The 24,439-nt window shown below is 35.9% G+C and overlaps 1 protein-coding gene across 5 annotated transcripts in view; it reads left to right on the top strand.

Annotated features, from left to right (window-relative positions):
* The window catches only part of LOC115221503 (protein phosphatase 1 regulatory subunit 12A), a 414,153-nt gene that overhangs the window by 286,236 nt on the left and 103,478 nt on the right, over positions 1-24,439 (top strand). For all 5 annotated transcript variants that reach the window (XM_036510896.1, XM_036510897.1, XM_036510895.1 and 2 more), the window contains one exon: positions 18,726-18,796. In XM_036510896.1, coding sequence (XP_036366789.1) covers positions 18,726-18,796 — 71 coding nt within the window. The remainder of the gene's footprint in view (positions 1-18,725; positions 18,797-24,439) is intronic.

Genomic DNA, 24,439 nt, shown 5'->3' with positions numbered 1-24,439 from the left:
ATGTATACCTTTGACTTGAGGTATCCCCAGAGAAAAAAATCGCACGGATTTAAATCAGAGACTTTTCTCAGACCAAAATTGAATATGCTCCGCGATATGGACAATGTTTGGTTTCAACAGGACGGGGCAACAGCCCACACTTCTCGACGTGCGATGGGGATTTTGAGGAATATGTTCCCTGGTCATTTGATCTCATTGCGTGGTGACATCGGTTAGCCCGCCCGTTCACCTGATTTAAATCCGTGCGATTTTTTTCTCTGGGGATACCTCAAGTCAAAGGTATACATTAATCGCCCTCGATCTATTGAACAACTTAAAGATGCAATTCGTCAAGAAATTACTGCCATTCCACATGAAATGACCCGCCGAGTTATTGACAACTTTCGTGAACGCCTTCGACAGTGTGTGGACAATAATGGATCCCATTTGACTGATATAATTTTTAAAACATAATGAAACAAAATGGCATTATACGTACTTTTCAAAAATAAAAACACTTTTTTGTTTCTTTACTTCATTTGCCTTTTATTTAACCTACAAATGTGTCAGATCATTTTGCCTGACCCTGTAGAAATCAAATCAAAAATAGAATACATAAATAAGACATAATCTTCCAACTCATCCAGGAGGGTAATGGCTTCAAAACAGGACTTGGATTGTGACATTCTAACTTGTGTTAGCATGGAAGGTGGATGTTGAATGGTGGTGGTGGTGATGATGATGATGATGATGGCGGTAGTGATTTGTTGTTTCTGTGTCCTTTTCATTCACTAGTATTTGGGGCCCTGCAAAATCTCATCTGTATTGATTGCCAGCATTTCCTTCTTTCATTAAAAACAAATAAAGGAGTTTGATCTCATCCTAAAAAATGGAACTCTGTTAAGCTTTAGTTGTTGTGAGATAGTAAAACATACTATTATAAATGGTAGCAATAAATGTAAGACTCCTTAAAACAATAAACCAGACAACTACTGGTAGACCAAAAACTATATGGATCAAAGTTGGTCAATTATATTCTGTCAAATCTCTTTTCAGTAGGCTTTAGTATAGGCATAATCAAGGAGAGGTATTGCAGTGGCCTTAAGAACTGAAGGCTGAATATTTTAGAAGAAAAGGAAAAAAGACATCAAAGAAATCAGGTGTAGTGCCAGAAAGGTGGCGAGCTGGGATAATCGTTAGCATGCCGGGCGAAATGCATTGCAGTATTTCGTCTGCCGTTACGTTCTGAGTTCAAATTCCACCGAGGTCGACTTTGCTTTTCATCCTTTCGGGATCGATTAAATAAGTACCAGTTATGCACTGGGAGTCGACGTATTCGACTTAATCCGTTTGTCTGTCCTTGTTTGTCCCCTCTGTGTTGAGCCCCTTGTGGGTAGTAATGAAATAGGTGCAGTGCCAGAGAAGACAATGCTGGTAATAGTATGAGGGATCAAAGTTGGGTGAAAATCTGCTAGTTAAATGAAAACTGTGCGGAAGCCTCTTATGTGTGTGTGAGGCAAATACTGGAGCTTGATGCAGTCTTTGCACACATTGATATATCTGTCAAAGCATCCAACTTGTGTCAGCATGGAACACGGATATTAAATGATGATGGTGGTGGTGATGATGATAATGATGATGATGATGATATATATGCAAGTATGTGTTTGTCCCCCCACTACCATTTGACATTTAGTATTGGTTTGTTTACATCCATGTAACTTAGTTTTTGGAAAAAGAGTCTGATGGATTAAGTACCAGATTAATCATCATCATCATCGTTTAACGTCTGTTTTCCATGCTAGCAGGGGTTGGACGGTTCAACCGGGGTCTGGGAAGCCAGGAGGCTGCACCAGGCTCCAGTCTGATCTGGCAATGTTTCTACAGCTGGATGACCTTCCTAACGCTAACTACTCCGAGAGTGTAGTGGGTGCTTTTTATGTGCCACCGGTACAGGTGCCAGGGGAGGCTGGCAAATGACCACGATCGGTTGGTGCTTTTTATGTGCCAACGGCATGGAAGCCAGTCAAGGTGGTGCTGGCATTGGCCATGTTTGGATGGTGCTTTTTACGTGCCACCGGCACAGGTATCACAACTACAATTTCCATTTGGTTTTTATTTTGATGTTACTCTTTTAATTGTTTCAGTCATTTGACTGTGGCCATGCTGGAGCACCATCTTTAGTCGAGCAAATTGACCCCAGGACTTATTCTTTGTAAGCCTAGTACTTATTCTATTGGTCTCTTTTGCCGAACTGCTAAGTTACGGGGACGTAAACACACCAGCATCGGTTGCCAAGCGATGTTGGGGGACAAACACAGACACACAAACACATACACACACATACATATATATACATATATACAACAGGCTTCTTTCAGTTTCCGTCTACCAAATCCACTCACAAGGCTTTGGTCGGCCCGAGGCTGTAGTAGAAGACACTTGCCCAAGGTGCCACGTACTGGGACTGAACTCTGAACCATGTTATCGGTAAGCAAGCTACTTACCACACAGCCACTCCTTCAATAGGTCTCCTCAAGCACAGCGAAAAAATGTATTGGGGTTGATTTGTTCAACTAAACACTTCAAGGTGGTACCCCAGCATGGCCACAATTGAATGACTGAAATAAATGAAAAATAAAAGATAAAAAAAAAATCTAGAATAAGGAAGTGAATTTTAAAAAGCAATGTTAACTTTAATGACATTTTAGTTGGTCAAAGTTCAAGGTGGTTCCTTTATGGGAGGGTTGTAATATGTTAAAATGCTGTTCAGCAGCATTCAAGTCATTATTCCTTTTGTTTCTCTTGTTTGTCTATTATATTACTGAGTGGTGCTGTGAACAATGCTTTTTATGATAAAAATGATAATGAGATAATCTTTAGGATTGCTTTTGCAAGAATTTAACCCTTTAGCATTCAGATTACATTGTCAAATGTAATGCTTATTTTATTCACATTGTTCTGAATTACAATTAGGCTTAGGTTTTTGAATTACTGATGCTTTATCTTGTAGCTTTGAAATTTTGACAATGTGATTACTCTTTTACTTGTTTCAGTCATTTGACTGCGGCCATGCTGGAGCACCGCCTTTAATCGAGCGACTCGACCCCGGGACTTATTCTTTTGTAAGCCCAGTACTTATTCTATCGGTCTCTTTTGTCGAACCGCTAAGTAACGGGGACATAAACACACCAGCATCGGTTGTCAAGCAATGCTAGGGGGACAAACACAGGCACACAAACACACACATGCATATATATATATATACATATATACGACGGGCTTCTTTCAGTTTCCGTCTACCAAATCCACTCACAAGGCTTTGGTCGGCCCGAGGCTATAGTAGAAGACACTTGCCCAAGGTGTAAACAAGCTACTTACCACACAGCCACTCCTGCGCCTATTTTTAGAATGAGATTGTAGGGTGGGTGTGAGAGGCCAGATCTGATTGGTTTGAGCATAAAGCAGGTACAATTATCTTTAACTTGTTTCAGTCATTTGTTTGTGACCGTACTGGGACACCACCTTGAAGGGTTTTAGTCTAACAAATTGACCCAAGGACTTTTTATTTAGGCCTAGTACTTATTCTATCGGTTTCCACTAAGTTATGGGGATGTAAACACACCAACACCAATTGTCAAGTGGTGGTGGGTGACAAACACATACAAAAACACACACATAGATATAGACATATATATTTATATATGTGGATGCGCAATGGCCTAGTGGTTAGGGCAGCGGACTCGCGGTCATAGGATCACAGTTTCGATTCCCAGACCGAGCATTGTGAGTGTTTATTGAGCGAAAACACCTAAAGCTCCACGAGGCTCTGGCAGCGGGTGGTGGCGATATCTGCTGTACTCTTTCATCACGACTTTCTCTCACTCTTAATCCTGTTGGCCTGCTCACTTAGCCAGCAGGGTGGCATCATTTGAAGGCTAAAACAATGCAAAGTGCATTGTGACCAGCGATGTGTAGCAACATCTGATAGCCTGGTTGGTCATGGTCACAGTGATATTTATATACAACAGGATTCTTTCAGTTTCCGTCTACCAAATCCACTTGCAAGGCTTTTGTCGGCCCGAGGCTATAGTAGAAGATACTTGTCCAAGATGCCATACAGTGGAACTGAACCCAGAACCATGTAGTTGAGAAGTAACCTTCTTACCACACAGCCATACCTGTGCCTAATTCTGCACTCTCAGAAACTCATAGATTGAATACTTATTCATGATTATTTTTTTTTCATCTTGTACCATTTGCTTATATCAATCATTGGACTGCAGCCATACTGAAGTCCTGCTTTAGTTGAACAGACTGACTCCAGTACTTAAGTCTGGTGCTTATTCTGTTGATTTCTTTTGTCATACCACTAAGTTATGGGGATGTAAACAAACCAACACTGGTTGTCAAGCGGTGGATGGGCGGTGTGTCAAGCAAATACACACAGTGTATTTCCACACATTTCCCATCTACCAAAATAAAGGGTTATAGTAGAAGCCACTTACCCAAGGTTCTGTGCAGTAGGACTGAACCTGAAACCAGATGGTTGGAAAACAAACTTCATAACCACACAGCCATGTCTGTGCCTTACACACATTTCCCATCTACCAAAATAGAGGGTTATAGTAGAAGCCACTTACCCAAGGTTCTGTGCAGTAGGACTGAACCTGAAACCAGATGGTTGGAAAACAAACTTCATAACCACACAGCCATGTCTGTGCCGTATTTTGGTAGATTTCCCATCTACCAAAATCGAGGGTTATAGTAAAAGCCACTTACCCAAGGTTCCGTGCAGTAGGACTGAACCTGAAACCAGATGGTTGGAAAACAAACTTCATAACCACACAGCCATGTCTGTGCCTTACACACATTTCCCATCTACCAAAATAGAGGGTTATAGTAGAAGCCACTTACCCAAGGTTCCGTGCAGTAGGACTGAACCTGAAACCAGATGGTTGGAAAACAAACTTCATAACCACACAGCCATGTCTGTGCCTTACACACATTTCCCATCTACCAAAATAGAGGGTTATAGTAGAAGCCACTTACCCAAGGTTCTGTGCAGTAGGACTGAACCTGAAACCAGATGGTTGGAAAACAAACTTCATAACCACAGCCATGTCTGTGCCTTACACACATTTCCCATCTACCAAAATAGAGGGTTATAGTAGAAGCCACTTACCCAAGGTTCTGTGCAGTAGGACTGAACCTGAAACCAGATGGTTGGAAAACAAACTTCATAACCACACAGCCATGTCTGTGCCTATCGTACATTTTGATTTCTTATAAATCTGCTCTGAGTGTTATGAATTAGAAACCAACTTACTTACATTTCTAGGTCCTTTAAATCAAGCTACTCAAACACCTCTAATTCCAGGTCCACAAAATCTGCTTCAATAGAATATTCTATAGATTATGTGGAAGCACTCTGTCGGTTACGACGATGAGAGTTCCGGTTGATCCGAATCAACGGAACAGCCTGCTCGTGAAATTAACGTGTAAGTGGCTGAGCACTCCACAGACACGTGCACCCTTAACGTAGTTCTCAGGGATATTCAGCGTGACACAGAGAGTGACAAGGCCGGCCCCTTAAAATACAGGTACAACAGAAACAGGAAGTAAGAGTGGAGTGAGAGAAAGTTGAGGCGAAAGAGTACAACAGGGGTCGCCACGACCCCCTGCTGGAGCCTCGTGGAGCTTTAGGTGTTTTCGCTCAATAAACACACACAACGCCCGGTCTGGGAATCGAAACCGCGATCCTATGACTGCGAGTCCGCTGCCCTAACCACTGGGCCATTGCGCCTCCTATAGATTATATTACATTTATGAATTTGTGTTGCCAGATTCCTGATGTGAAACCATGTATTGAAACAAATATTGTTATATTTCAGGATGGTCTTTTTTTGCCAAATAAACACATCATCATCGTTTAACATTCAGTTTCCATGCTGGCATGGGTTGAATGGTTTGATTGAGGACTGGTGAGCCAGAAGGCTGCACCAGGCTCAGTCTGATCTGGCAATGTTTCTACAGCTGGATGCCCTTCCTAACGCCAACCACACCAAGAGTGAAGTGGGTGCTTTTACATGCCACCGGCACAAGGGCCAGTCAGGCGGTACTGGCAATGACGTACTATATATTCATTCTTCACTTGTTTATTACTGTTCTTATTTTATCTTGTTTCAGTCATGTGACTGTGGCCATGCTGGAGCACCGCCTTTAGTCGAGCAAATCGACCCCAGGACTTATTCTTTGTAAGCCTAGTACTTATTCTATTGGTCACTTTTGCCGAACCGCTAAGTTACGGGGACATAAACACACCAGCATCTGTTGTCAAGCGATGTTGGGGGGACAAACACAGACACACTCACATATATATACATATATACAACAGGCTTCTTTCAGTTTCCATCTACCAAATCCACTCACAAGGCTTTGGTCAGGCCGAGGCTATAGTAGGCTATAGTCAGGCCGAGGCACTTGCCCAAGGTGCCACGCAGTGGAACTGAACCCGGAACCATGTAGTTGGTAAGCAAGCTACTTGCCACGCAGCCAGTCCTACGCCTATGTCCATTGTCTGGAAATCTTTCCTCAAACATCTGTAACCTCGTCATTGATTCTTTCCATCCACATGTATCCTCCTGCAGTAGCAGTCATAAATGAATGAAGAACAAATATATAGTGCATGTGTTTATTTGGCAAAAAAAAAATGACCATCTCAAAATATAACAATAAATTATATTGTTTCCTCTGACCTTTTGAACTGTTTCAAATCTAAAAGAAAGGCGATTGGTTACACCAACTAAGAACTATAAACTGTTTTAGCATGTTGCTTAAGGTTTTTATTTATATTTATTTATTTTTTTCCAAAATGCTTCTTCACTTTTGGGAAGTATTTGGAAATGTTATTATCTAAATTGTATTGAAATATTCTGAGTTTACTCTTAAAATTTTGACCAAAACAAAATCAATCATGAACAAATCAAAGAATGGATCCTTCCCCATGGTTGATGGTTAGGAGGCCTCAGACACAACCACCACACCTCATTATCTACTGTAACCTTGTGCTGTTGCTATACATTATGCTAGGATTTTCTCTTTCCAATTCCTTACTATCATTGTCACAAATGTCTTTGAGAAGTTTAATATCGATTTCATTCAGACATTTCGATGCAATTAAAAATCCATGAGAAACGTAAGCTCACTGACTCAAGCCAAATTATTTAACTGAAGAAAATCATACCCAAAGCTTTAACATGAGTAAAAATAGTTTGATTTCACTTAAAACTCATTCAAGTACTTGGCCAGGATGTGATTCAGCCATCATATATCATTATATTTCAGTGAACCATTGTAAACTGATTTAGCTTCATTTAGAAGTAAATAAAATTCTCTTTTATTCAAAAGTGTTGGTGGCGGTCATCAAATTGACTATTTTTATCACAACTCTCATCACATCCTTCTTGTATTCAAAGCCTACATTTGTGCAGTCTTTCCTGGTGTACAATATCAGTAAAAGAAACAAAGGGATGATCACCAGCTGTAAATTGCTTTACAATTCATCTTTACTTTTGGGTTGTCTGGAAAGTTCATGCTGATTTTTAAAGGGAACAAAAAGGTCAATAAATACTTGCCATTACATTTTTAATCAACCAAATATGAACCATTTTGTTGCACAATGCGTCTCCATCTTTCCTTTAACTTGAAAATACCTTCTTCCCAGAATTGAGGTGGTTTCATGGCAAAGAATTCATCAAGGTATCATTTTACGTCATCCAAGGAATTGAAATTTTTACCATTAAGACTATTCTGCAGAGACCTGAATAAGTGGAAATCCGAAGGAGCAATATCTGGTGAATATGGAGGGTAGGGTAACACATCCCAGCTGAACTGCAGCAATTTTTGTCTGGTTCTCAAAGCATCAAGTGCTGAAAATGAAACTTTCTTGTCTTCCATTTTAAAGGGTTACGGAATTAACACAGGTTATAGGAACATAAACCTTCTTCCAAGAAAAGATAGCTTAAACTGTGCTCTAAATGGAGGTGTAGTCAAATCCTATTTTATGGACTCAACCATGTTTTAAAATAAGTCGAAAGGTAAACTACTATAAATCAGCACAAACTTTCCGGACAACCCAATATATTAAGGAAACAGTTGTAACTGAATGTATCTTTGATAAATCTGTTTGTCTTTCACAAAACATTTTAAGGAAAAAGTCATGTTTGTTGTGATATATTTTTATGCAAATTCTTTCACTTAACTCCGCATGAATTGAATCTTTATGAAAATATTGTGCAAATATTATGAAAATATAGGCGTAGGAGTGGCTGTGTGGTAAGTAGCTTGCTTACGAACCACGTTCTGAGTTCAAATTCTGCCGAGGTCGACTTTGCCTTTCATCCTTTTGGGGTTGATTAAATAAGTACCAGTTACACACTGGGGTCGATATAATCAACTTAATCCATTTGTCTGTCTTTGTTAGTCCCCTCTGTGTTTAGCCCCTTGTGGGTAGTAAAGAAATAGGTATTTCGTTTGCTGTTAGGTTCTGAGTTCAAATTCCGCCGAGGTCAACTTTGCCATTCATCTTTTCAGGGTCGATTAAATAAGTACCAGTTACGCACTAGGGTCGATGTAATCGACTTAATCAGTTTGTCTGTCCTTGTTTGCCCCCTCTATGTTTAGCCTCCCTGTGGGCAATAGAAATATAAAATATATGTCAATTGGTTGAATAACTTCAGCAAACATTTAATTAATTAGTTGGATATTTAAACAATCGACTAATAATTAATGAGTAGAATTGAACCAGTGTGTATGTAAATTATATTGGTATAAGGACTCTCCCTAGATACAACAAAATTTGTTTCAACACACAAATTCACATAAAGAATCTTGCAAACCAGATACAAAAGCATTGCTGCTACTAGATCTATCAAAAATTTTAATTAAATTCTTTGATTGGAAGTGTTTCTACTTTAGATGCTTAGATAGATATTCTTTGCAATCTTCAGAATTTCTTTTTTTTTTTTTTTTTTTTTTTTTTTTTAAGGCAGTGATTGGTATTTAATATCAAAATGCTTTTTAGCATTCACGCGTAGCTCCTTTCAACATGCATACATCTTGATCATTCTTATCAATAACACCATATTGTTGAATCAATCAATCAATCTTGAAAATTCCTTTATGTGATAATTCATTATCTTTACACTAGCAGCTGATGCCATTATGATAGGATTTAGAAAACAAGAATGGAAGAATAAAAAAAGAATTAAAATTCACCCCCCCACCCCACCCACCAAACCATGCATTTATCATAAGAGTCAGTATGAGTGACCAATAATGAGTTGCTAATTCATTAATTTTTAACAAACTTTTAATTTATGGATTGTAATATAAAGTACTATAGTAGTTGATATTACTGAAAAATACCATTTGTTTTTCAGGTTAATACGTTAAACTTTTAAGATTCCTTATCAAATTCAGCAAGCATTCTATAACATGATACTGCACTGAGATCTTTTTTCCTCTTCATAGTCCATTGCATGTCACCTAAAACATCCTTAACATGTTACTACTGACACATGCGTCATCGACATCTCATTATTTAACTTCTTTGTTACTGTATTTCTGTTGAAATATACTGCTTTGGTTTTAATTAATTTTAAAAGTTATGGACCATTTAGTGAAATAATTTTGTCATTAGTAATCTTGTGTTTGGAACATAAATTAACAAATTTTTTTGGAAGGTTGTAATTGAGATCACTGTAAAGCAAGAAGCTTCTTTCTTAGAATCAGAAGTGGTCTCGAGTAGGCTGGTATCATAAAAAGGTTTAAAACAAGAAAAGAAAGGTACATACCGAAATTAGATTGTGGCAGAAAACACCAGAAGTTTGCAACTACTTGTAGTTGCAAATGTCTCTTATATCCCCAGATTGTTTAATGCCTTTTGAATTTGGTAAATGGAAACTGTGTGGAAGTCCAGTGTGTGTGTATGTATTATGTGTATATATTACATACACACACACACACATATATTCACACTCACATGTATGTGTGTGTATGTGTGCCTATGTATATATATATATATATATATAAAAACACACACACAGACACACACAAATGTGTGTGTATGTATGTGTGTTTGGCATTAGAATTTTTCTCTTGCCCTTATTTTATAAGTTATATATATATATATATCATCATCATCATCATTTAACGTCTGTTTTCCATGCTAGCATGGGTTGGACGGTTCAACCGGGGTCTGGGAAGCCAGGAGGCTGCACCAGGCTCCAGTCTGATCTGGCAGTGTTTCTATAGCTGGATGCTCTTCCTAACACCAACCACTCTGTGAGTGTAGTGGATGCTTTTTACGTGCCACTGGCACAGGAGCCAGGGAAGGATGGCAACAGCTATGATCAGTTGGTGCTTTTTACATGCCACTGACACTGAAGCCAGTCAAGGCGGCGCTATACATATAGTGTGATGGATAAATTGTTGCCATTTTATATTTTTAATTTTGTGCATATGCATTGTTTGTTTGTGATTTTGTTGGCTACACAGTATGGTAGGGTCAGTTTGGCACCATCTATGAGAAAAATAGCACCATGATGCAATTCACTCTGCCAAAAATTTGGAAATGACATGCTGTTACTGCTTGGTATTTGTGATGGAAGCTCCAATATGAACATTTCAGAGTGTTTGGGTGTCAATCTGAGGACATGTACAGAGAGCGATAAAAACCAAACATCCAGTCAACATTATGACACTTGGGATGATCACTAGTGATGGCAATACTATACCTCCAGTCATCTTCCTACACGGCCTCAGACTCAGCACAGAGGCCTATGTCAAGTTCCTGGAGGAGGTAGTGCTGTTCTGGGTCAAGAGGGTAACTGCTGGAAGACCCTACGTCTGGCACCAGGACTCTGCAACACATCACAGATACTTACTATGTGGTGCTGTCATGGGTGCGTTTTATGCGGTGCCAATAATCTATCACATCATCAAAATCTCAAAGCTATGAGATAATACATGATTAATTCAAGAGAATATGGTTAAATAAGCATTGCATTTGACAAAATAATCTGAAAGTAATCTGAAACGATTACAGCTGAACTTTAATGTCACTAAGCTCAACTATATTCTGACAGGAAGTAAAAATAATAAAAAGCAAAAAAAAAAAACAAGCCTCCAAATTTTGATTTATTTATATATTTTTACCCTCCAAGGTTGAACTGATTAAAGGGATACACGGAAAGGAATAATTTGACCATATTGCATTGCTGGGCATTCGATGCAAATAAATTTAAAGGGTTAAAGTAATTTAGGTTTATTATTGGACATCTAACAAGTGCAGCTTCAGTTGGAACCAGACCAAAGCTTGGGTTGAGAACAAATGGCAAAGTTGACCAAGACAATTATGGACACTGGTCTGAGACTGATTGTCTGGTGTAGATTTTTCACTGTCTTTTTTTCGTACTCTTTTACTCTTTTACTTGTTTCAGTCATTTGACTGTGGCCATGCTGGAGCACTGCCTTTTAATCAAGCAACTCGACCCTGGGACTTATTCTTTGTAAGCCCAGTACTTATTCTATCGGTCTCTTTTGCCGAACTGCTAAGTGTATTTTATTTTATTTTATCTAGTTTCAGCTCACGAGCTGTGGTCATGCTGGGGCACCGCCATTCAAGTCTTCTCTTGATTCTTATAAAAACTTCAGCTGCTCAACACTGCGGCATCAAGACTCATTTGTTAATTTACAAAGTGCTCTACTTTTAATATTGAGCTGTTCCTAGTCACTTGGTCTGCTAGAAAAAGCAACAAAATACCCCTAAACCACACTCTACCAGTTATATATAGTTTGTTGAACTGAGCCAGCTAGAGAGAAAAAGAGAGAGAGAGAGAGAGAGAGAGAGAGAGAGGGTGGTTAAGTGTAGCAGTCATTGGCATAGTGCAGCATTTGGTAATGGTGAGAGTTATGAAGTATCAGATTTTCTGCTGGTTGTCTGGCTTCTTATTAACTCAATCATCTGTGACTCTGTATGTGTATATATGCATGCACACATGCATGTGTGTGTGACAGAGACATACTTCAAACTGGGTTAATTAATTGAAGCGTTTCATATCCTCTGTCTGTCTGTCTCTCTTACTCTCTCTCTCTCTCTCTCTCTCCTCTCTCTCTCTCTCTCTCTCACTCACACACACACACACACACACACATTCATGCCCATGCACTTAAACATAAGAAAACCTTCAGGGTAACTTTTGCTGAGTTAGTTTCTTACAGCAGTTTACATATTTCTTTTATAAAAAAATGGGTTGGATAGGTTTATAAATTCCAGAATTTATCTAAATTTTTGAAGTGTGCTTTCAATTTGTTTCTTTGTTCCTTCTTATCTTAATGGGTCCTACTTAACACTATTGTGGCAGTCATTCCTGTTCCAGTTACTTTGTACCAGCATCTAAGGCTAGATTTCAAGCACTTGGCACTTAGCCATGAAATCTTTTTTGACAATTTCAATTAACTTTAAGAAAAACGACACTATAAACCCCACTTCTTTCCCTCCTTATATTTCCCCGCTACCTAACCAAGCTTCAATGATTACAGTTGAACTTTTTAATGTCACTAAGCTCAACTATATTCTGACAGGAAGTAAAAATAATAAAAACGTAAACCAAAAAAACAAAAACAGGCCTCCAAATTTTGATTTAGTTATATATTTTTACCCTCCAGGGTTGAACTGATTAAAGGGATACACGGAAAGGAATAATTTGACCTTATTGCATTGCTGGGCATTCGATGCAAATAGATTTAAACACCCTGCTGGCCAGCTGGCAGGACCGTTAGCACGCGGGGCGAAATGCATAGCCATATTTCGTCTGCCATTACATTCTGAGTTCAGATTCCACTGAGGTCGACTTTGCCTTTCATCCTTTCAAGGTCGATAAATTAAGTACCAGTTACGCACTGGGGTCGATGTAATCGACTTAATCCGTTTGTCTGTCCTTGTTTGTCCCCTCTGTGTTTAGCCCCTTGTAGGTAGTAAAGAAATAAATTTAAACACCCTGTCGTTAGTGACATGATGATGGTGCTAATGAGAAGCCATTGACTCTGAAGAATTGATGGCTTGTTATTTACAAATTCCATCCACCTATCCATTTTCTCTGCCCACAATTCCAGGAAGTGAGGATCATGGAGGTAGGGTCCTCAGGTACCCCCTATTAGAAGCCACCATCATTACACTTTTGAACTGGAATCCCAAGGATGACCAACTGTGACTACGGATATTATCCAACCATTTTGTTCTTTCTCTGTCCTTATGTCTTCCACTTATTGGATCAGTTTGAAATTTACAAATTGATGATAGAATTTGATTTTATATAGATTTGATTTTATACAAATTGATTATAGAATTTGATTTTATATAGATTTGATTTTATACAAATTGATTATAGAATTTGATCTAACTGGGATGTTAAGTTTTGTCAGGTGGTTTATTCATTAACCCTTTTGTTACCAACCCAGCCGAAACTGACTCTGGCTCTGTAGTACAAATATCTTGTTTTCATAAGTTTTGAATTAAAATCTTCCACCAAACCTTAGTCACAGTTTATATTCCTAACACTAGCTTAATGATAACTAATTTATTTTCCTAAATTCTTTGTTATATTTAAAATTGATTGAACGAAACACAGAGCATCTCAAAATAAATACAGTAACAAGAGGGTTAAGCTGTCAGACAAAACTTCAAGTTTTATCCCAGACAAAATGAATTTCAATAATAGATTTGACCCTTTAGCATTCAGATTATTCTGTCAATCAATGTGTTTATTTATTCAAATTGGTTTGAATTAATCATGAATTATTTCACTGCTTCTAGATTTCAATGATATGATAGTATATACACTGAACTGCAAAAGCAACACGAGACGTGTGTGACTGTGAAATGTGTTGTAATTTCATTATGTCAGAGATAAATTTTGATAAATCTGATAAAATCAATTTCTTGGATGCACTTTGATCGCAGTCTGTGGGTCGTTGTCATGTGTTCTGGTAGTGGGTGGATCCAACATACCGAGATTGTAGGACATGACGTGTTCAATACCATGTTCAAAGCAGCCATACACCATCAGTACATGGAGTGCATGAGGCAGTTCACAAAAGCCATTGGCACCTGTGCCCACACCCTGAGGAAAGCTACCTCCAGTTCCACATGAGTTGTCACCCTTGGGACCACCTGGTTCAGCTGTTTCTGGACTTCGTCCCACGGGTGTTCAATTGGGTTCAAATCCGGGCTAAGAGCCGGCCACGGCATGGTTCTGATGTTCTGCTGATGCAGGAAGTTCATGGTGACCCTGGCCATATGGGAGGGAGCATTGTCTTGCTGGAATACATGGCTATGGTGATGTGTGAAGAAGGGCACAATATGAGGTCTTAGGATCTGTTCAATGTAGTGCTGTGCTGTGATCCCATTCCCTCTGCCTGCACCAACATTTTGGAGCATATGGAGCCCAATTTTCTGATTCAGGCCTAAAGCACCCCAAACCATGATACTTTGGCCACCCCATATGTCTCTCTTCATGACACATGTGTCTCTAGCATTTACCTCTCCTATGCCACACCATCACTCTGCCATCTGAGGTGGAAATGAAGTACCAGCTCTCGTCAGAGAAGGATATCGACCTCAATTGTTGATACTGCCAATTTCGGGGTGGTGTAACCCACTGTAGTTGTGACAGGCAGTGAGGACAGGCCCTTGAGCAGGTTGACAGCTCTTTTCTATCTAGCAAGTTACATGGCAACCTCATTTGTACTGATGTCACAAAAAAAAAAAAAGCATCCAGCATACTCTGTAAAGGGTTGGCATTGGAAAGGGCATCCAGCTGTAGAAACCACGCCTGAAGATGACATTGGGGCTTGGCTCAACCCTCTAGCTCACAAGTTCCCTGTCAAACAATCCTACTCAGCATAGAAAAGACATTGAAATGCCAGCCTGGAAAAAAGCATTAAATGCTGATGATAATGATGATGATAGCAACTGTAGGATGTGATGTGAAGAAGATTTGGTACTCTTTCTAGCAGATCAATTGGTCACATTAAGGCTTTCTCACTGGTTGGTGTCTGAGATTATTGATTTAATAAGAGGTTTGATCTAAACTATATTTGAGCAGAATTTTTTATCACAGACTTTTATATTATTTATATTCAAGATAGAGAATTCTTTGTATTGGATGTGGTATCTTTTGAAACCTACCTCAACTTACATAATGTTCATTGAATTAGTAAATGGTTAGGTAGACTTTCTAGACTTAACAACAGACAGAATTAGAGTGACCTATAATCTAAAGTATTATAACTGTGACTGTCCATTCCTAGTTTTTAAAAATATCATTTTTGACAGAGCCTTCCTTGGACTGTGTATCCTTCTTTTTTAAAGATAATAAAGTATAATTTGAGACCTGGCTACCATTTTTGGCAAGTTGTCTGACTGTATAGAAATTTTACATCTGGCTTTTTCTTCAACACACAAGACTAATTTTATGATGACTGATTTTGACTTAAACTCAGTGCCATACTTCTTAAGTTGATCAAAACCAGTTGTAATGTGGAAGAGGAAGTCAGTAATGATTTTTAAGATATGTCGGGTTTGGGATTCAAATATATAATTGGAGATGTAATCAGTTCTGTAAAAATTTTTTGGGTTTCTTTTTTTTTAAGAAAACTCTTCTTCTTCTTCTTCGTCTTCTTCTATTATTATTACTATTATTATTATTACGAAGGCAGCAGACTGGCAGAATTATTAGCATGCAGGGTGAAATGCTTAGTGGTATTTTGTCTGCCGGTACGTTCTGAGTTCAAATTCCGCCGAGGTCGACTTTGCCTTTCATCCTTTCGGGTCGATTAAATAAGTACCAGTTATGCACTGGGGTCGATGTAATCGACTTAATCCGTTTGTCTGTCCTTCTTTGTCCCCTCTCTGTTTAGCCCCTTGAGGGTAGTAAAGAAAGAGGTATTTCGTCTGTCTTTACGTCCTGAGTTCAAATTCCGCTGAGCTTGGCTTTGCCTTTCATTCTTTCAGGGTTAATAAATCAAGTACCAGTGAAACACTGGGGTTGATGAATTGACTAGTCCCCCTTCCCCCAAAATTTCAGGCCTTGTGCCTTCAGTAGAAAGGATTATTATTATTGTTATTACTAAGTTGGCAGAATCATTAGCACACCAGACAAAATGCTTAGCTGCTTTTTGTCTGTCTTCACATTCTGAGTTCGAATTCCACCAAGGTCGACATTGCCTTTTATTCTTTTGGGGTGTATAAAATAAGTACCAGTTAAATACTGTGTTTGATATAACTAACTAGCTCTTCTCCCAAAATTTCAGGCCTTGTACCTTTAGTAAAAAATATTATTATTATTATTGAGTGAGAGAGCAGTGCATGCCATCAAATGACACTGGGGTAAAATATACGAAGCCCAGTATACCCATCATGACTACCCGTCTGATAAGGGTACACCAGGCACATGCATCACAACCATATGTGCGCGACATGGTGATCTCATAACAAGATAAACAGTGCATGACCTTGCAGGTGGGGCCCAGTTAGAATTTTCTTCTGGTTGGGTAACCCATCCCACTCAAAAGGTCCCTGATTAAGGGTTGTTTAAGGATGTTGAATGAACCACCCATGTTTCCAGAGGTGAACTATTCAAACCCCAAAGCATCCCTCTCAACACATGGCTATGATGCTCCCCCACTACTTCTACTCGTGATCAAAGATGCACATATCGTCAGCCACTAAAGGACATGCTCAACTGGTTACGGTCAAACAACTGACACGCAAATCTGTGGTATTGAGCAGAATATTTGCTGTAGCCCATCTTTTATACCAAGACTATTATTATTATTATTATTATTATTATTATTATTATTATTTAAGTTTTTCATTTATTTGATTACATATTAGAATATTTGAAGAACTGTCTGTGTCTCTGAATCAATCATATTTCACAAGGCTTTTTGTTTTTTGTCATTCCATTAAGTTTAACAGTTTTAAAGGGGAAGCAGGAAGTGTCCAATTTAAACTGATTTTTGTTTTTTTTTATATATCTTCTAGTTAAAAGGTAGTTTTTCACAATCAATATGACAGATGATGCCCCAATGATGCCAACAGGAGTGTTAATGACTTTGCTTTCCTGTAATATAATATCATTCCTCCTACCAACACTGAAGAATAAAATAATAATAATAATAATAATAATAATAATAATAATAATAAATGAAAAAATCTATTATTTATTTAAAAGAAAAAATAGCAAAACAAAAGTGCTTAAAAATACTTTATTACTCTTTTTTTGTTGTTTTTGGTTGACACGTCTCGTTTAAAACAAAATTAATAAAAACTTTTATTTTTTGTTTTTATGTCTCTGCCTTTGAAAGCGATTCTTCTTAAAGTCAGATTGAATTGGAATATAATTTGAATTGAAAACTAAGAAGCTGACTTTTCCTATTGTCACACTCCTTGCTCCATGCTTTAAATGTTTGCTTTGCAGCTAAATAGTTAGTTCATTACTGCTGGTGAAACCTTGTACTCCTATTTTTCTATTTCTCCACAATCCTCTCGTTCCCACCACCGAGTGATTTCTGTTTTTAAAATATGCTAATTTTCCACATATACACCAACTCATAGCAGTTTTTCAGCAAGCACAGTGAAGCCTTAAGTTCACTAAGGAGGTTTAATAAGACTGAAACATGTCCTGGGTTCACTCCTGTATTTATTCTTTTAATTGTTTGTCATTTGACTGTTGCCCTGCTGGAGCACCATATTGAAGTGTTTTTGTTGAACAATTTGACCCCAGGACTTATTTTTTTAAAGCCTAGTACTTATTCTATCGGTCTTTATGCTGGAACGCTAAGTTACGGGGACGTAAATACACCAACGCCGGTTGTCAAGCAATGGTGGGGTGGGATGGAGTGAGAAACAAAAACACACACACACACACATATGGATCTACTTAGCAGTTCTTCAGCAAGCACAGCGAAGCCTTGAGTTCACTAAGGAGGTTTAATAAGACTGAAACATGCCCTGAGTACTCTCCCGTATTTATTCTTTTATTTGTTTGTCATTTGACTGTAGCCCTGCTGGAGCACCACATAGAAGTGTGAAGTGCTTTTTCTGGACAATTTGACCCCAGGGCATTTTTTTAAGTGTAGTACTTAGTCTATGCCGAACCACTAACTTATGGGGATGTAAACACACCAACACCGGTTGTCAAGCAATGGTGGGGTAGGGTGGGGGGACATAAACACACACACATATTTATATATATGACAGGCTGCTTTCAGTTTCCATCTACCAAATCCACTGACAAGGTGCCTTGCAGTGGGGACTGAACCCAGAATCATGAGGTTGGGAAGCAAGCCTCTTACCACACAGCCATGCCTTTGCTGAAGTCATTTTAGTAATCTTATTCATTAAGCTAACGTTGTTTTTCTTAACTGAATTATTAATTTTTTATTATCTTTTTGCTGTTCACTCTACATTAAATATGTAAACTCTATCTTAAAAAAATTTTTTTTTTTTTTCATGCAGATGGTATCTCTGAGTGATTTATTTTTTCTAGAAATTGCTTTGTCGAAAGGAAATCATTTAAATTTTTTATCACTTCAAATCTTTGAATATAAATAGATATTTAAATAAATAAATAAAAAAAGAAAAACAAACTAAAAACATTATGGTTTACTTCTTTCAGTTCAAGAGCTGCTAATGAATAATGTCAACCCTGATTTGACTAACGAAGATGGATTAACTGCACTCCATCAGGTATGTGCTTTGCTTTTATGATAGACTTACAGAACTTTTCTTTTTGTAACAGAATCTTTGGTTGGTTTCTTTCTTTCTTTCTTTTTTTTTTTTTTTTTTACATTGATTTTCAGTATTCTGCAAAAAACATCTCTGGTCACGTGGAAATATTATTTGGCAATAGGAAATATTACCTTGCTTAGAAGGTTGGTGACAGGAATGGCATCTGGCCATAGAAAATCTGCCTCAACAAATTCCATCCCACACTCATGTTAACGTGGAAAAGGATGGTGATTATGATGATAATAATGATGCAAATGATGGTGATAATGATGATAATAATGATGCATGTGGTGATAATGATGATAAAAATGATGCATGTGGTGATAATGATAATAATAATGATGCAAATGATGGTGATAACGATAATAATGAAGCAAATGATGGTGATTATGATGATAATAATGATGCATGTGGTGATAATGATAATAATAATGATGCAAATGATGGTGATTATGATGATAATAATGATGCAAATGATGGTGATAATGATGATAATAATGATGCAAATGATGGTGATAATGATGATAATAATGATGCAAATGATGGTGATAATGATGATAATAATGATGCATGTGGTGATAATGATGATAAAAATGATGCATGTGGTGATAATGATAATAATAATGATGCAAATGATGGTGATTATGATGATAATAATGATGCAAATGATGGTGATAATGATGATAATAATGATGCAAATGATGGTGATAATGATAATAATAATGATGCAAATGATGGTGATTATGATGATAATAATGATGCATGTGGTGATAATGATGATAATAATGATGCAAATGATGGTGATAATGATGATAATAATGATGCATGTGGTGATTATGATGATAATAATGATGCAAATGATGGTGATAATGATGCATGTTGTGATAATGATGATAATAATGATGCAAATGATGGTGATAATGATAATAATAATGATGCAAATGATGGTGATTATGATGATAATAATGATGCAAATGATGGTGATAATGATGATAATAATGATGCAAATGATGGTGATAATGATGATAATAATGATGCAAATGATGGTGATTATGATGATAATAATGATGCAAATGATGGTGATAATGATGATAATGATGCAAATGATGGTGATAATGAGCATGTGGTGATTATGATGATGATAATGATGCAAATGATGGTGATAATGATGATAATAATGATGCATGTTGTGATAATGATGATAATAATGATGCAAATGATGGTGATAATGATAATAATAATGATGCAAATGATGGTGATTATGATGATAATAATGATGCAAATGATGGTGATAATGATGATAAAATGATGGGATAATGATGCATGTGTGATAATGATGATAATAATGATGCAAATGATGGTGATAATGATAATAATAATGATGCAAATGATGTGATATTGATGATAATAATGATGCAAATGATGTGATAATGATGATAATAATGATGCAAATGATGGTGATAATGATAATAATAATGATGCAAATGATGGTGATTATGATGATAATAATGATGCAAATGATGGTGATTATGATGATAATAATGATGCAAATGATGGTGATAATGATGATAATAATGATGCATGTTGTGATAATGATGATAATAATGATGCAAATGATGGTGATAATGATAATAATAATGATGCAAATGATGGTGATTATGATGATAATAATGATGCAAATGATGGTGATAATGATGATAATAATGATGCAAATGATGGTGATAATGATGATAATAATGATGCAATTTGTGATAATGATGATAATAATGATGCATGTGGTGATTATGATGATAATAATGATGCAAATGATGGTGATAATGATAATAATAATGATGCAAATGATGGTGATAATGATGATAATAATGATGCAAATGATGGTGATAATGATGATAATAATGATGCAAATGATGGTGATAATGATAATAATAATGATGCAAATGATGGTGATTATGATGATAATAATGATGCAAATGATGGTGATAATGATGATAATAATGATGCATGTGGTGATTATGATGATAATAATGATGCAAATGATGGTGATAATGATGATAATAATGATGCAAATGATGGTGATAATGATGATAATAATGATGCAAATGATGGTGATAATGATAATAATAATGATGCAAATGATGGTGATTATGATGATAATAATGATGCAAATGATGGTGATAATGATGATAATAATGATGCAAATGATGGTGATAATGATAATAATAATGATGGTGATTGATAATGATAATAATGATAAATTGATGCAATGATGGTGATATATGATAATAATGAAGCAAATGATAATGATGATGATAATGATGATAATAATGATAATGATGCATGCATAATGATGGTGATTATGATGATAATAAATGATGCAAATGATGGTGATTAATGATAATAATAATGATGCAAATGATGGTGATTATGATGATAATAAGGATGCAAATGATGGTGATTATGATGATAATAATGATGCAAATGATGGTGATAATGATAATAAAATGATGCAAAGATGCCAAATGATGGTGATTATGATGATAATAATGATGCAAATGATGGTGATAATGATGATATAATGATGCAAATGATGGTGATATGATAATAATAATGATGCAAATGATGGTGATTGATGATGATATAATGATGCAAATGATGGTGATAATGATGATAATAATGATGCATGATGGGTGATAATGATGATAATAATGATGCAAATGATGGTGATAATGATGATAATAATGATGCAAATGTGGTGATTATGATGATAATAATGATTGCAAATGATGGTGAAATGATGCATGTGGTGATAATGATGATGATAATGATGCAAATGATGGTGATAATGATAATAATAATGATGCAAATGTGATGATAATGATGATAATAATGATGCAAATGATGGTGATAATGATGATAATAATGATGCAAATGATGGTGATTATGATGATAATAATGATATGCAAATGATGGGATAATGATGATTAATAATGATGGTGATGTAATGATGATAAAATGATGAATGTGTGATAATGATGAATTATAATGATGCAAATGATGGTGATAATGAGAATAATAATGATGCAAATGATGGTGATATGATGATAATAATAATGATGAAATGATGGTGATAATGATGATAATAATGATGCAAATGATGGTGATAATGATGATAATAATGATGCATGTGGTGATAATAGATGATAATAATGATGCAAATGATGGTGATAATGATGATATAATGATGCAAATGATGGTGATAATGATGATAATAATGATGCAAATGATGGTGATTATGATGATAATAATGATGCAAATGATGGTGATTATGATGATAATAATGATGCAAATGATGGTGATAATGATAATAATGATGCAAATGATGGTGATTATGATAATAATAATGATGCAAATGATGGTGATTATGATGATAATAATGATGCAAATGATGGTGATAATGATGATAATAATGATGCAAATGATGGTGATAATGATAATAATAATGATGCAAATGATGGTGATTATGATGATAATAATGATGAAATGATGGTGATATGATGATAATAATGATGCAAATGATGGTGATAATGATAATAATAATGATGCAAATGATGGTGATATGATGATAATAATGATGCAAATGATGGTGATAATGATGATAATAATGATGCAAATGATGGTGATAATGATGATAATAATGATGCAAATGATGGTGATAATGATAATAATAATGATGCAAATGATGGTGATTATGATGATAATAATGATGCAAATGATGGTGATAATGATGATAATGATGCAAATGATGGTGATAATGATAATAATAATGATGCAAATGATGGTGATTATGATGATAATAATGATGCAAATGATGGTGATAATGATGATAATAATGATGCAAATGATGGTGATAATGATAATAATAATGATGCAAATGATGGTGATTATGATGATAATAATGATGCAAATGATGGTGATAATGATGATAATAATGATGCAAATGATGGTGATAATGATGATAATAATGATGCAAATGATGGTGATTATGATGATAATAATGATGCAAATGATGGTGATAATGATGATAATAATGATGCAAATGATGGTGATAATGATGCATGTGGTGATTATGATGATGATAATGATGCAAATGATGGTGATAATGATGATAATAATGATGCATGTTGTGATAATGATGATAATAATGATGCAAATGATGGTGATAATGATAATAATAATGATGCAAATGATGGTGATTATGATGATAATAATGATGCAAATGATGGTGATAATGATGATAATAATGATGGTGATAATGATGATAATAATGATGCATGTTGTGATAATGATGATAATAATGATGCAAATGATGGTGATAATGATAATAATAATGATGCAAATGATGGTGATTATGATGATAATAATGATGCAAATGATGGTGATAATGATGATAATAATGATGCAAATGATGGTGATAATGATAATAATAATGATGCAAATGATGGTGATTATGATGATAATAATGATGCAAATGATGGTGATTATGATGATAATAATGATGCAAATGATGGTGATAATGATGATAATAATGATGCATGTTGTGATAATGATGATAATAATGATGCAAATGATGGTGATAATGATAATAATAATGATGCAAATGATGGTGATTATGATGATAATAATGATGCAAATGATGGTGATAATGATGATAATAATGATGCAAATGATGGTGATAATGATGATAATAATGATGCATGTTGTGATAATGATGATAATAATGATGCATGTGGTGATTATGATGATAATAATGATGCAAATGATGGTGATAATGATAATAATAATGATGCAAATGATGGTGATAATGATGATAATAATGATGCAAATGATGGTGATAATGATGATAATAATGATGCAAATGATGGTGATAATGATAATAATAATGATGCAAATGATGGTGATTATGATGATAATAATGATGCAAATGATGGTGATAATGATGATAATAATGATGCATGTGGTGATTATGATGATAATAATGATGCAAATGATGGTGATAATGATGATAATAATGATGCATGTTGTGATAATGATGATAATAATGATGCAAATGATGGTGATAATGATAATAATAATGATGCAAATGATGGTGATTATGATGATAATAATGATGCAAATGATGGTGATAATGATGATAATGATGATGCAAATGATGGTGATAACGATAATAATAATGATGCAAATTATGATGATAATAATGATGCAAATGATGGTGATTATGGTGATTATAAAATCTGTTGTAATTGTGACTCAGAGACTCCAGTTAGAAGCAGTTGATTGAACAAATCATTCAATCAACATTTCAATCTTTAGTCTTAGCATTTGTACTCTAGAGCTATGGTTCTCAACCATTTTTTCTACTATCCCCCCCCCCATTCCTATTTTTTTCTACTGGATCCTCATATCCAATCAATGTTTCAAATATTCTATAACTACTTTTTATAATTATCTATTAAGAATTTACTCTTTTACTTGTTTCAGTCGTGTGGCTGTGGCCATGCTGGAGCACTGCCTTAGTCGAGCAAATCGACCCCAGGACTTATT

Source organism: Octopus sinensis, linkage group LG18 (assembly GCF_006345805.1).
Source record: "Octopus sinensis linkage group LG18, ASM634580v1, whole genome shotgun sequence".
NCBI lineage: Eukaryota > Metazoa > Mollusca > Cephalopoda > Octopoda > Octopodidae > Octopus > Octopus sinensis.
The sequence above is the reverse complement of the archived record's forward strand: the minus strand, read 5'-3'. Positions and strand labels throughout refer to the sequence as shown.